Source organism: Dreissena polymorpha, chromosome 14, assembly GCF_020536995.1.
Source record: "Dreissena polymorpha isolate Duluth1 chromosome 14, UMN_Dpol_1.0, whole genome shotgun sequence".
Classification (NCBI taxonomy): domain Eukaryota; kingdom Metazoa; phylum Mollusca; class Bivalvia; order Myida; family Dreissenidae; genus Dreissena; species Dreissena polymorpha.
The window spans coordinates 13010683-13026028 of record NC_068368.1 but is presented as its reverse complement, the minus strand read 5'-3'; the positions used below and the strand labels follow the sequence as shown (position 1 = coordinate 13026028).

The 15346-nt window shown below is 36.9% G+C and overlaps 1 protein-coding gene and 1 long non-coding RNA gene across 2 annotated transcripts in view; both read right to left on the bottom strand.

Annotated features, from left to right (window-relative positions):
* Positions 1–15346, bottom strand: part of LOC127857114 (histone acetyltransferase KAT7-like) — a 40205-nt gene that overhangs the window by 5581 nt on the left and 19278 nt on the right. Inside the window, exons 7-12 of the mRNA XM_052393471.1 lie at positions 13637–13834; positions 12225–12314; positions 11658–11798; positions 4217–4310; positions 1670–1816; positions 817–923 (exon numbers count right to left, since the gene is read on the bottom strand). Coding sequence (XP_052249431.1) covers positions 817–923; positions 1670–1816; positions 4217–4310; positions 11658–11798; positions 12225–12314; positions 13637–13834 — 777 coding nt within the window. The remainder of the gene's footprint in view (positions 1–816; positions 924–1669; positions 1817–4216; positions 4311–11657; positions 11799–12224; positions 12315–13636; positions 13835–15346) is intronic.
* Positions 6576–6962, bottom strand: LOC127857116 (uncharacterized). Its single transcript, XR_008038343.1, has 2 exons — positions 6834–6962; positions 6576–6676 (listed from the first exon to the last, which is right to left on the bottom strand). It is a non-coding gene; the product is annotated as an uncharacterized LOC127857116 (long non-coding RNA).

Below are 15346 nucleotides of genomic sequence, written 5' to 3'. Positions count from 1 at the left end.
TTTTGCAAGTTGCCTTTGCATCTCAGAACCTTTGCGAAACCCGAAATGTTACCATACTTATGATTTTAATTTTGACAGTGCGTCTTTCGGCGTGGTTGAAGAAGCCATTTTACCGGCTGATGAAATGCTCAGCATGTTATTCATTCATTCATTTCATGGCTTATTGGATTGACCAATCACAATACGTATTACAAATGACAAGAACGTTTAGACGACGGATTCGGAAAGTAAGGTTTAAAATACGGATTAACCGGGATTGCAGTGAATCGAATCGAAATTGGCTATATTGGTATCGAAATCGAATCGGCGGCGTTGAATCGGTTTTTCGATGCATCGAACCGAATCATTGCAGCTCTTGTTGACATACTGTTTTAAAATATGATATTGCAGTGCTTTACTTAGCTTATAGATAATTTAAAATTTCAAATGGCGTACATTTGCAACATTAATAGATTTGTACGGTTTTTGCAAAGAAGCGAAGAGGTTTCGTCAGTTGCTGCTCATGTCAGTGCCAGCCTCTTACCGATCAGAAATCAATAAATAAAAGACCAGGCAAAATTGGTACTGAGCGCAAACGTCCAGAATGCCAACGAGGCTATAACAATATTTGTTCTCAAATGATCACGCACTCAAAGAATTTATCCCTACCCCCACCCCCCTTAAACAATCTGATTAACATTCATCTCAAAATCGACCCTGGACGGCTCAAATCCAGATTTCCGGAATACTCAGGAAAACTGACACCCCTGCCAATAGAGGTGATATTTTTACCCCAAAACGTGGAAAAAAAGCTGTCATGTAGTGCAATGTTCAAACCTGTCGTTTCAGGACAAGATGTTTTCCCTTCCAGTATTTCAGCATTCCAAGTGCCTGCAATGTGCTGACAATGTCGTTGGCGTTGATGGCTGTCTCCTGGCTGACATCTGCCAATGAAAATGAGCAATGCTTTGTGAAAAGGGGGTTTAATGCATGTGCATAAAGTGTTGTCCCACATAAGCCTGTGCAGTCCTCACAGGCTAATCAGGGACGACACTTTCCCCTATGATATTTTCTTTTAAAGAAAGTCTCTTCTTTGCAAAAAATCCAGTTTAGGAGGAAGTGTCCCACTTGGGACGACACTTGACGCACATGCATTTAACCCCTTTTAACAGAGCACGGTCCAAATATTGTTTATATGCCCTCAAATGACAATACTCCTACCAGGGACATCAGTGGTTGTGAACATCATGAACCTCTTGAGAATGGTTGATATTTAGGGAGCTTAACAGATCTTCTTTGTACACAGATGCGTAAAAAACAACAACATTTGATCACTCATGCTTTATTTTTGCAAGTGACTTTGTAATCTAAATTAACTGTGCAGTAAGCATATTATGTAAATTAAACAACCAACGAAAAAACCAAAGGACAGAGTGACTCCTCATCCTTGTTTGCAGGGTATAATAAAGCAGCTTCTCTACTACTGTTTTACAGCAAAATACAGTGCTACAGCTAGGCCTAAACAGAACAGTCAAGAACCTTGCCACCCCTGGGTCCCACCCTGCCACATTGTACCCCAACTGTGCGTTTTTTTTTATATGTGATCCCATAATTATAAAGGACACTTTATTTGAATTTTCAATAATTGAAAAAAAAATTGAACAGGTCAGTCTGGAGCACTGGTACCTACCTTTTATACAGAACTCTGCCCCACTGTACTTATGTAAATACTCGAGGAGGATGTCCTTCCAGTAACTACGGTAACTAAGCAACCCGAGGTCAGACAGAGGTCGCTCAGGGGAACCAATTTTGTTCTCTGCCTTGCTCAACAAGTAACCTAGATGAAAGGAAAATGGTGAAATATTGAATTTAATTCAGATAAACAAAAGGGAAATAATTATAACAAGAGTGCCAAACTGTCACAAGATACCCCCGTTTGAAGGTTTTGGACAACTTGATAACTTTACCATGACCCATATTTGAACTTGACCTACGTATCATCTAGACACAACTTCTGACCAAATTTGGTGAAGATCAGATGAAAACTTCTTCAATTAGAGAGCGGACACCTTGTTAAATGCTTTAAATGCACTAAGTGACCTCATGACCTAGTTTTTGACCCTGCATGACCCATATTTGAGCTTGACCTAGATATTATCGAGACACAACTTCTACCATCGGATGAAAACTACTTCAATTAGAGAGCGGACACCATGCTAAATGCTTGAAATGCACTAAATATCCCTGTGACCAAGTTTTTGACCCAGCATGACCAATATTTTACTTGACCTAGATATTGTCTAGATACAACTTCTGACCAAGTTTGGTGATTGTCGGATGAAAACTACTTCAATTAGAGAGCGGACACCATGCTAAATGCTTGAAATGCACTAAGTGACCCAGTGACCTTGTTTATGACCCGGCATGATCCATATTCGAACTTGACCTAGATATTGTCCAGATACAACTCCTAACCAAGTTTGGTGAAGATCGGATGAAAACTACTTCAATTAGAGAGCGGACACCATGCTAAATGCTTGAAATGCACTAAGTGACCCTGTGACCTAGTTTTTGACCCGGCATGACCCATATTCGAACTTGACCTAGATATTGTCTAGATAAAACTTCTGACCAAGTTTGGTGAAGATCAGATGAAAACTATTTGAATTAGAGAGCGGACACTGCTGTGGAGGCCGCCCGCCCGCCGCCAAGGTGAAACTATAATACGTCCCGTTTTTTAAAACGGGCGTATAAAAAGGAATAAAGTGAGAGTTATGGTTCTTGTGCACTACACATTCCCAAAATGAGGTCTAAATACCTTTTTAGGCCTATTCATTTTCAATGAAAAATCATGGAATTTCCCCTTCAATAATAAAAACATGTAGTCACAGCAAATAAACAAAAAAGGTAATTTGGGTTTAAGTTAATTATAATAGTTCTTTAATTGTTTTTTTTTTAAATACATGTTTTTATTTCTGCTCAATTGCATCAAACCCAAAAAGGCTTATTGAAACGCTCTCTAGTCCATTTACTTTGACATTGGAGGAGATCCAAAGAATCTACCAAAGTAATTTTATAAACAAGTGATCAGAGAAATGTGATCTAAAGTACGCTCCCACAGTAATTTTTTAAATCAGTGATCAAATAAACACTGTAGAAATATTTAAAGAATTATTGCTCTCAGTATTGCTTAACACTCCCATAAATGTTTGTTCAGTTCTTGAACTTGTTGACAGGCAAATTGCATGCACTTGTGAATAAAGGCAATCTGATGAAAGGCAGGAAACAAAAACTCTAGGCAATTTTAAGTTTCTTGAAAAGCAATCTCCTCAAGGACATTTATTCCAGCAAAGGAAAGATTCACGCTTGAATATTTGTTTTCCATAAGCTTTTCACTATGCAAGCAGTAATTTATTACAGTTTACTGAAGAGATACTAAACTGGTTTTTGTTTAGGGATAGGTGATGAGTACCGGTAAGAATTCAACCACTTGTCTTAAATCATGAACAAAGGCAAGGCCAAGAGCGTAAAATTGTAAAGAAAGAAATAAGTCGATGTTTGCATTGAAAATCAGCCGAGTTTTCCAATTTAGGCATGATGTTTACTGCCATTTTGGAAGGAAGGTAAACAATGATTATTAGAAGCAATCGTTAACAAACCACAAAAGTATTGACATTGGCATACCATGAAAACCAATTTAAATATTGATTATGATCAAATCATTGTTTATTTCAGAAAAAAGAATGTTAAAAGGCAGGTTACAGCTTTCAGGCTTATCACTAGCCCAACAGCCTGGCCTTTTGACAATTAATTTGGGAAAGGAGAAATAAAGTAATGAATACAGTCAGGCCAGTGAAAATTTCACTTGCTAATATAATTGAATAATGATAAGGCTACTACACCTCTATTTTTGTAGCATAAGGGCGGGAGTTGGTGAAGGAGGGGGATGGGGTGAATAAAAATAAAGGCAGCATTTGTATATTAACCCATTTATGCCTAGCGTCTATAAAAAAGACCTTGGCAAACAGCGTAGACCCTGATGAGACGCTGCATGATGCAGCGTCTCATCTGGGTCTGCGCTGTTTGCTTAAAGGAATTTCTGTAAGAAATATTTTAAATATAGAAATAAATATACTAGACATCACTTATTTTGGAAATAAATTGATCCAATTCAGAAGGATGGGAGAGTCCACTAGGCATAAATGGGTTAAGTATATTAACTACCATCAATACTTACTAAAATCAATCAGCATTTTCCCGTATCCCTTCCTCATGTACTGTGGCAGGGTGAGAATGCAGGACACATTGTAGTTCAGGAATGAGTTCTTTTCCTGTAAACACATATGTGTCACGTTCTGAGAAAATTGGACATAATGCCTGTGCGTAAAGTGTCGTCCCAGATTAGCCTGTGCAGTCCGCACAGGCTAATCAGGGACGACACTTTCCGCCTAAACTTGATTTTCGGTAAGGAGGGACTTCCTTGAAACTAACAAGAGAACCATGATGGCCCTGTATCGCTCCACTGTTTTTTTATGCGAAAAAAAAAAGTGCAATGCGCATGGGTTGAAATGTACTTAAGCATGTGACTTTCTCTTTCTATCCCTCGTCCCACTGGGCGCTTAAAAGTTGGAAGGGTGAGCTTTTTTATATATGGAAAAAGTTACTACCGTGTTAACTAAACAGACTAAAAAGCCCGGGAATTGTTGCACAGGTCCTTTGCTTATAACGGTAACGTAGGTACATTTATCTCTCCAAAAGATATTTTCGTTCTTTCTATTTCACATATTTTTAGATGCTGAAGACCAAATCTACGCATTTGATTTGAAACAGATTCACAAGACTCATAGGAATCAAAATGCCTTAACCCTTTACCAAACGACACATTTTGGACTTTCCCAATTTGAAAGATTGAAAGAGGTTGCAGAGGACAATTAAATTGTAATGGAATATGAAGGAAATGATCAGGTAAGGTAGAAATAATTGTGATAAAATGAGAAATTGCTCATCTTGAGCAATTTCTCCTTTTATCACAATTATTTATAAAGTTGTCAGCTACAAACCCGTAAAATCCTGTTTGTGTTTGGTAAAGGGTTAATAATCTCTGGTTCCTTCTTAGAGCCTTTCACACATTTATAACAAATACAATAGTAGCATCTTTCTTTGTAAAGAATCATCTCAAAATATAATTAACAACCCACACATCCCTAAGACCAACAGGCCTGAGAATATTATGATAATCTAACGATTATTTCTTTATATTTATAAACGTATTTAATTAAGTTATACATTTGACTTCTAAGATCAATTCATAACTTATTTTAAGAAAATTATAAAATGGTCAGAAATATATATGGATCGTTGAGCAATTGACAATCATATCCACAATTCATGAGTCACGATTCCCAAATGGAACAATGAATCATTAGTTATTAAAAAGCAGCATATACTATAGTTAAGAACATTGCACTTCATTAATTCAAACACCTTCTCTTGGATACAAAGTTCGAGTTTACCATGCAGTATCATATATTGACTTTTCTTGAAATTATTATGTTCATGGAAGTTGTGTTTTAAAAATCAACAAGAGCTTGTCACAGTAGTGCCAAATCCCTGCCGAAATGTGTTTGCTTGTATGACAACATTTGTTTTAGAGAGTAGAATAATATTTGTAAAAACAAATAAAGGGAGATAATTCATTATGCTCCGGACAAAAATTTACTTTGAAATTAAATAAAGGAATATAATTCAAACACAAAGGTAGATAGAGTTATGGTTCTAAGACACTGCACTTCTCCTACTTGCCATCTGTTTAAGTTTCAAGTTTCAAGTAAATCCCTTCAGTAGATTTAGAGTTATGCTCCGAACAAAAATTTACTTTAAAATTATATAAAAGGGGAGATAATTCAAAAACTAAGGAAGATAGAGTTATGGTTCTTAATCACTGCACTTCTCCTAGTTTCCATATGTTTATATTTCAAGTTTCAAGTAAATCCCTTTAGTAGATTTAGAGTTATGCTTCGGACAAAAAATTTACTTTAAAGCTATATAAAAAGGGAGATAATTCAAAAACTAAGGTAGATAGAGTTATGGTTCTTAGTCAATGCACTTTTCCTACTTGCCATCTGTTTATATTTCAAGTTTCAAGTAAATCCCTTCAGTAGATTTAGAGTTATGCTCCGGACAAAAATTTACTTTAAAATTATATAAAAGGGGATATAATTCAAAAACTAAGGTAGATAGAGTTGAGGTTCTTGGTCACTGCACTTCTCCTAGTTCCATCTGTTTATATTTCAAGCTTTAAGTAAATCCCTTCAGTAGATTTAGAGTTATGCCCGGACAAAAATTTACTTTAAATTATATAAAAGGGGAGATAATTCAAAAACTAAGGTAGATAAAGTTGTGGTTCTTGGTCACTGCACTTCTCCTAGTTGCCATCTGTTTATATTTCAAGTTTCAAGTAAATCCCTTTAGTATATTTAGAGTTATGCTCCGGACAAAAAATTACTTTAAAGTAAAATAAAAGGGGAGATAATTCAAAAAGTAAGGTAGATAGAGTTATGGTTCTTGGTCACTGCACTTCTCCTAGTTGCCCTCTGTTTATATTTCAAGTTTCAAGTAAATCCCTTTAGTATATTTAGAGTTATGCTCCGGACAAAATTTACTTTTAAGTTATATAAAAGGGGAGATAATTCAAAAACTAAGGTAGATAGAGTTATGGTTCTTTGTCACTGCACTTCTCCTAGTTGCCATCTGTTTATATTCTAAGTTTAAAGTGAATCCATTGAATAGATTTGGAGTTATGCTCCGGACAAAATTTACTTTAAAGTTATATAAAGAGGAGATAATTCAAATACTAAGGTAGATAGAGTTATGGTTCTTAGTCACTGCACTTTTCCTACTTGCCATCTGTTTATATTTCAAGTTTCAAGTAAATCCCTTCAGTAGATTTAGAGTTATGCTCCGGACAAAAATTTACTTTAAAACAAGGGCTGTTTGTAAAACATGCATGCCCCCCCCCATATGGGCTCTCAGTTGTAGTGACAGCCATTTTGTAAATATGTTTTTTGTCACTGTGACCTTGACCTTTGACCTAGTGACCTGAAAATCAATAGGGGTCATCTGCCAGTCATGATCAATGTACCTATGAAGTTTCATGATCCTAGGCATAAGCGTTCTTGAGTTATCATCCAGAAACCATTTTACTATTTCGGGTCTCCGTGACCTTGACCTTTGACCTAGTGACCTGAAAATCAATAGGGGTCATCTGCCAGTCATGATCAAACTACCTATCAAGTTTCATGATCCTAGGCATAAGCGTTCTTGAGTTATCATCCGGAAACCATTTTACTATTTCTGGTCACCGTGACCTTGACCTTTGACCTTGTGACCTGAAAATCAATCGGGGTCATCTGCGAGTCATGATCAATCTATCTATCAAGTTTCATGATCGTAGGCATAAGCGTTCTTGACTTATCATCCGGAAACCATTTTAATATTTCGGGTCACCGTGACCTTGACCTTTGACCTAGTGACCTCAAAATCAATAGGGGTCATCTGCGAGTCATGGTCAATCTACCTATCAAGTTTTATGATCCTAGGCATAAGCGTTCTTGAGTTATCATCCGGAAACCATTTTACTATTTCGGGTCACCATGACCTTGACATTTGACCTGAAAATCAATAGGGGTCATCTGCGAGTCGTGATCAATCTATCTATCAAGTTTCATGATCCTAGGCATAAGCGTTCTTGACTTATCATCCGGAAACCATTTTAATATTTCGGGTCACCGTGACCTTGACCTTTGACCTAGTGACCTCAAAATCAATAGGGGTCATCTGCGAGTCATGGTCAATCTACCTATCAAGTTTCATGATCCTAGGCATAAGCGTTGTTGAATTATCATCCGGAAACCATTTTACTATTTCTGGTCCCAGTGACCTTGACCTTTGACCTAGTGACCTCAAAATCAATAGGGGTCATCTGCGAGTCATGATCAATGTACCTATGAAGTTTCATGATCCTAGGCCTAAGCGTTCTTGAGTTATCATCCGGAAACCATCTGGTGGACGGACCGAAAGACCGACCGACCGACATGTGCAAAGCAATATACCCCCTCTTCTTCGAAGGGGGGCATAATTATATAAAAGGGGAGATAATTCAAAAACTAAGGTAGATAGAGTTGTGGTTCTTGGTTACTGCACTTCTCCTAGTTGCCATCTGTTTATATTTCAAGTTTCAAGTAAATCCCTTTAGTATATTCAGAGTTATGCTTCGGACAAAAATTTACTTTAAAGTCATATAAAAGGGGAGATAATTCAAAAACTAAGGTAGATAGAGTTATTGTTCTTGGTCACTTCACTTCTAGTTGCCATCTGTTTATATTCTAAGTTTAAAGCAAATCCATTGAATAGATTCGGAGTTATGCTCCGGACAAAGTTTCAGCCGGACCAATTACTATATCCCCTCCGAAATTTTTTTCGGCAGGGATAATACGATTTATTATTAAACTGGTTTAAACACTACAAAAAAGACATGAAATTAACATGTCATCCGAAATATTTTTATCCGGATATATGTTCACTTTCGACATATTAAAATAAATCCCCACTTTTTTCAGTTTATAAGAAAAACATTCATAACACTTTTTCTTACTTCAATTTCTTTGTAAGCAGTCACCATCTGATCTAAAATGGCACTAAATGACAGGATTTTATCTCATGTTTACAAGATGTTGTTGTTGTTGTTGGTCACAGCCACACAGCCGCAGTAATCTCCCCTGGTAAACGTCATATGTTCAGTTTTGTGACCCTCGGGGCAGGGTCAAATTTGAGCCCAGGGGAATAATTTGAACAAATTTGGTAAAGGACTAATAGATATCACTACACACCAAATTTAGTAGCCCTATGCTCTATAATTATGAACAAGAAGATTTTTAAAGTGTGCACAAAATAGGCCTAATTTAAGCATATGTTCATTTTTGTGACCCCCAGGGCAGGGTCAAATTTGTCCCCAGGGGCATAATTTGAACAAACTTAGTAGAGAACTATCAGATGTCACTAAATACCGAATTTGGTAGAAATAGGCCCAATGGTTATGGACATAAAGATTTTTAAAGTTTGCACAAAATGGGCCCAATATAAGCATATGTTCAATTTTGTGACCCCTGGGGAACGGTCAAATTTGATCGAGTGGCTTAATTTGAACAAACTTGGTAGAGGACTATTAGAAGTCATTACATACCAAATTTGGAAGCCCTACGCCATACGGTTATGGACAAAAAGATTTTTAAAGTTTGCACAAAATAGGCCTTATATAAGCAAATTTTCAATTTTTTGACCCCCCGGGGCAGGGTCAAATTTGACCCCAGGGGCATAATTTGAAGAAACTTGGTGGAGGACTATAAGATGTCACTACATGCCACATTTGGTAGCCCTAGGCCCAATGGTTATGGATGAAAAGATTTTTTTAAGTTTTCACAAAATAGGCCTTATATACGCAAATTTTCAATTTTTTGACCCCCAGGGCAGGGTCAAATTTGACCCCAGGGGCATAATTTGAAGAAACTTGGTAGAGGACTATAAGATGTCATTACATACCAAATTTTGTAGCCCTAGACCCAATGGTAATGGACGAGTAGATTTTTAAAGTTTTCACAAAATAGGCCTTATTTAAGCAAATTTTCAATTTTCTGACCCCCCAGGGAAGGGTCAAATTTGACCCCAGGGGCAACATTTGAAGAAACTTGGTAGAGGACTATAAGATGTCACTACATACCAAATTTGGTAGCCCTAGGCCCAATGGTTATGGACGAGATTTTTTTTTAAAGTTTTCACAAAATAGGCCTTATATAAGCAAATTTTCAATTTTTTGACCCCCGGGGCAGGGTCAAATTTGACCCCAGGGGCATAATTTCAACAAATTTGAAAGAGGTTCACGCCAGGAACATTCCTGAGAAATTTCATCAGAATTGGACCAGTAGTTTAGGAGAAGACGATGTTTAAAGAAAAAATTAACACACGGACGCACGCACGCACGAAGGACACAGGACCATGACATAAGCCCCGCTGGCCTCTGGCCAGTGGAACTAAAAATACCATAAAAGTGGAAAGTGTCGTCCCTGATTAGCCTGTGCACACTGCACAGGCTAATCTGGGATGACACTTTACGCACATTCCATCTAGATTGATTTTTGTTTTCAAGTATAGTTTGCAAGATACCCCCTTCAAAATATGAATATAACAAATTAACAAAGGACAATAACGCTGAAATAGGTGAGCACCAGTTATGGTTCTTGTTCACAACGCCACATTGTGATCTACCTACCGATGAAGTTTTAAGTTGAAACCTTTCCTAGTTTTTTTAGATAATTAACAAAAGGCAATAACTCTAAAAATATTAAAGCAAAAGTTATGTTGTTTGTGCAATGAAGATCCCTACCAAGATATCTATCTACATGTACCTTTAAAGTTTCAATTTGATTAATCTAAGTTATAAAATATACTCGTGAACAATTTAAAAAAGGAGAGTAATAACAAATAGGAAAGCAACAGTTACGTTTATGGTGCACTGCACATAACTTTTATGATACCTATCTAACTTTGAAGTTTCAAATTTGTACCCGTTATATTTGCTTAGGACTTGAAATGCAACTTTCCGACAACTAATATGGCCTTACTGTCCTGGGACTGTTCTTTACATTCATATATTCAAGAATTGCTTGAATTTTGAGTCAAACTTGGCATGTTACACCTCTATCTACATCATTATTCATGTAGAAAGTTAATTAATGTTAATGACATAATTGCCAGAGGAGGCCTGTATATATTAAAACACTGAACACATTTTTCTTCGTTCCTAGTCTATTCTTTATTCATAAGTCTAAGAATGTATTGTTGAACAAGGGCCCAGTATAAGGCCTTTATCAGCTGTGTTGTACAGGGGTATAATATGGAGGATATTTGTTTGTTTATCCCTTTACCTCTTACCGTAATTACAAAGTTTTTGGTCACTCTAAAGTTTGCGGACACCTCCTTTTTTGGCCAAAATATTTATTTTTTGTGACTCTAAATTTTCGGACATAGGCATTTGCGTATATCATTAATGACTCTAAATTTTTGGACAGTATATTTTACAGCACTATTTTACCAGATTTCGGTACTATATTTGCTTATCTTGTGACACTCTGATCATGGGGTTTTGCAAACGGGTTAAGGTCATAAAACCTGGGATACGCATGCCTGAGGGCAATGGACTATAACATTTGCGTAATTGGGTAATAAACCATGTATACCGGTAGAAAACAATCGTTTCACCCAAGGTCATTTTAAACAATATCTTCCTATTCAGGACGCATTTAGTTTAATCTTTTTACTTTTTTTGTTCTGTATCATTTCAGGCAAGAGTAAGCAAAGCTCAGATACTGGCTAGCAGCAAACAGCATAAAACCTGAACAGGAATACACAGCAGTTTTCCGTCAGGAATAACGTCATGAAGTAATTGTCATTGCACAGTAGTACAGTAAATACAATTTTTCCCGATATTCTTCACTGGTTGAAACAGTGATTTACAAGAACTAATCACCTGTATTTCCCTATAAACTACTAGAATGCAAAGAATAAAATTATGTTATATAAATCTTTATATGAAAAAAGGGGGCATAACATCAGCATAATTATACCTTTGAGAAATAGCCTAGAATATGACAGCCATGCGTGTCGTTTTCCGTCATGACGTAAAACAAGAACGGTTCCACATCGAAGTACAGAGTCTTGTGGTCCAGAAACAACTTTGCCAGCAGACACAAGTTCTGACAATAAACCTGCAGAAGAAAATCAGCACAGAATGCAAAACTTGTCTTAACCTTCTTACAGTACATTAAATGTTCAATAGTTTTTCTTTTATTCATTGTTGTTTACAGGCTTCAGTTGATTGGCTTATAACTTGGTAATGAACGATATCATTTTATTTACATGAATAATATAATTTATATGATCTGGGAAAACCAGGCTTAATGCATGGGCGTAATTATTTTCCCAGATTAGCCTGTGCATTTTGCACAGGCTTACAAGAGATGATAATTTTAATGTTTTTTTTCTTTTAAAGGAAGTCTCTTCTTAGCATAAATCCAATAAAAGCATAAAATGTTTTCCCTGATTACCCTGTAAAAAACTGCACAGGCAAATCTGGGACAACACTTCATGCACATGCATTACGCCCAGATTTTCCAGAGGGAGACTAATGTTACCTTATTCTTCTTGCCATCCACCTCAAAGATGGAGATCTTTTCCTTTCTGTATATCTCATCTCCAGGCGGGTGTCTCCACACACACTTGGCCTGGACAAAAGAAAACCATTTAAGAAGCGCTTTTGAAAAAGCAGGCTAAAAGCATGTGAGTAAAGTGCGGTCCCAGATTAGCATGTGCAGTCAGCACAGGCTAATCAGGGATGACACTTTCCACTTTAATGGAATTTTTAGTTTGAAGGAGGTATATTCTAAACAAAAATCAATCTGGGCCAAAAGTGTGATCTAAGATAAGCCTCTGCAGACTGCACAAGCTAATCTGTGACATCACTTTTCACACATGGGTTAAGCCAAGTTTTCCCAAGGGGTGACTCATTTGTGCTTGGTTTGATTACATTTTGTCTGCGTCAAAAATGTGCAATTTGTGTAACAGTCTGAGACAATAAACAAAGCAATCAAACCACACAATGTTGCCCTATTCATAGTCATAACAGACTAAACAATTATAAAGAGGGTCAATTGCCCTAAGGTGGAGTTAAGGATGACATATCATAAGAACAAATGATCTAACCAAATTTTCGAAATTAGACAGTAATTGTCACTTCAAGAGTGTTAACAAGGTTTTTTCTATAATAGCTTTATCAGGAAAGTGCCCTGCCCCCTTGCTGCCATGTTTTTCAACAGACCGGGACCATTTTTGAATTCCGCCCCAAAATCAAGACAACAAATGTGCTGACCAGTAAGGTGTCACAATAGCCATATAATGTAAACTGTCGGCCATTTTTTTCAACCAACCGGAACCACTTAAAATCGGACTTCTACAGATGTCAGTGTTACTTTTTAAATAAGACTTAGACTTTGTATGTAATCAAGCTAAAATAAATAGGTTTGAACTAAACTTATGCACCACCCACCACATGTCATCAAAGAATGATTGCCGTCTTCATGTATTTCAGACAAAACTCATCCAGTAAGTTTTAATTTTACTATTATTATGTTAGAAAACCTCAAATTTGGAATTTTTTGGTCCCATTTGGAAAAATATATACTTTATTCCATTGAGAAAGGGTCTGTATAACTGTTAATAATTTGAACGAAAACAAGAGCTGTCTCCATCGGAAGACATATGCCTCCGAAAAACGCTTTTTTCGAAACCTAAACGCAGATTTCGCAACCTAAACGCAGACCCTAAGTTCAAGGTCAAGGTCAAAGGGGTCAAAATTTGTGAGCATATGGAAAGGCCTTGTCCATATACACAAGCATACCAAATATGAAGGTTACATCTGAAGCGACATAGAAGTTATGAGCATTTTTCGAAACCTAAACGCAAATGTGTGACGGAAAGACAGACAGACGGACAGTGCGATCACTATATGCCACCGTTCAGTTGCATAAAAACATCAACAATGACTCACCACATGCCGTCTAAGGATGGTTGCTGTCTTCATGTACTTGAGACAGAACTCGCACAGGTAGATCTTGGGTAGGCGGGCGTACTCGTCTGGGTAGGGGCTGGAGTACCATGTAGCCATCTCGTAGCGGCCTATCTCCAGCTGACGTATGCGGTACTCCTGGTTGTCAAACCTCTGGTAGTGAACACTCATCTCATGCTCCTGGGCAATAAAAAGGCAGTTCGCACAGGCTAATCAGGGACGACACTTTCCACCTTTTGGAGTTTTTTGTTTAAAGTGAGGATCAGGGATGAAACTTTAGGCATATGCATTTAGCCCAGTTTTCTAAGAACACTTTAGTGATTGCAATATTTTGTTACTCAGATAAACAATTTGAACCGTTTGCAGTCCCTTAGAAAATCTAAATAAATTACAGACCTCTCTTAAATGAATCAATTTTTTTAGGGTTACATATCAACCCTAAGATACTGATGAGCAGCAAACAGCATAAAAGCTAATGAACTTGCTAGCCACTCACAGGCCATTCTGGTTTTATGCTGGTTGCAAAATGCCTTTCACCTTGCTCTTTTGTGGGAAAGGGTTAAGCAAACAAGTGCCTCAATGTGTTATATTTTAGCTGAATCAGAGCTGCTAGTAATTCAGTATTTCAACAGAAAGTTGTTGTTTTTTAAAGAAAATACAAACCAGCATAGACAACCATTTTAAATGTATAGATTTTCTAACAGATGGAATAACATTCCATAGCTACATGTATGCATCTAGAATATTTTTTCCATAAAACAAACAAATCAGATGAAATATCAATATAATAAAAATCTTCCCATCACTGTCCTGTTGGTGGAAACCCCCAAAATAGAATGAGACAAAGGATTACAATTTTCTAAGCAAAAATTATTTCAATATCAGTCTTCGAAATTAGCTTTGAAAAGTTACATGCCAGTCGGGCCAGTTACTTAAGAATTTTTACATGCCCAACATATTTTTGACATGCCCAAACTTTTTTAACCAAAATTATAACAAATCACAACATTTTAACACTTACATGCTACACATAGTAAAGCAGAACATTTGTTTCAATAGTAGTGAATACAATTACATCTAATCAATCACTAGAATTAAGACAGTCGATCGTTACACCAGTGCTCTTGAAAAGAGCGTTCTCTGGTGTCCTCGTACCATTTCTTGGCTTCCTTTTTCTCTAAATCATTGTCAATTTTCTATTTTGGAAGTGCTTTATCGGGCTTAGCCCCATCAACATACCTAAGATACTGCCTCTATGTCGACAATGACATTTGTTTACATTGACAAAAACGGAAGCGTATTACTTGATTGAAATGATCGATTCAAAAAGCATCTTCTCGATTAATGTCTAGAGAAACCGTCGATAAGAACCGAATGTGACCGAACTGCATCAGTCAAAAACAATAACGATGACGTGTGCAAGCAGGTGCGTGTTGTTAAACCAATCGAATTTCATTGTTTTACAACTTACGGCAAGGTGTTTGTTCGCAAAATTGAAAAATATATCTGCAAATATCAAGAACCGCTTACGATTTTTTTTTATAAACTGTCAATTGGCTTCAATAATTTACATGCCCAGCGGGCCACAAACGTGAATTTTTGTATGTGCCCGGCAGTAATTTTACTCGCCACGGGCGATCGGGCGTGTGCTAATTTCGAAGACTGCAATATTGTTTGCATAACAGATTTAAG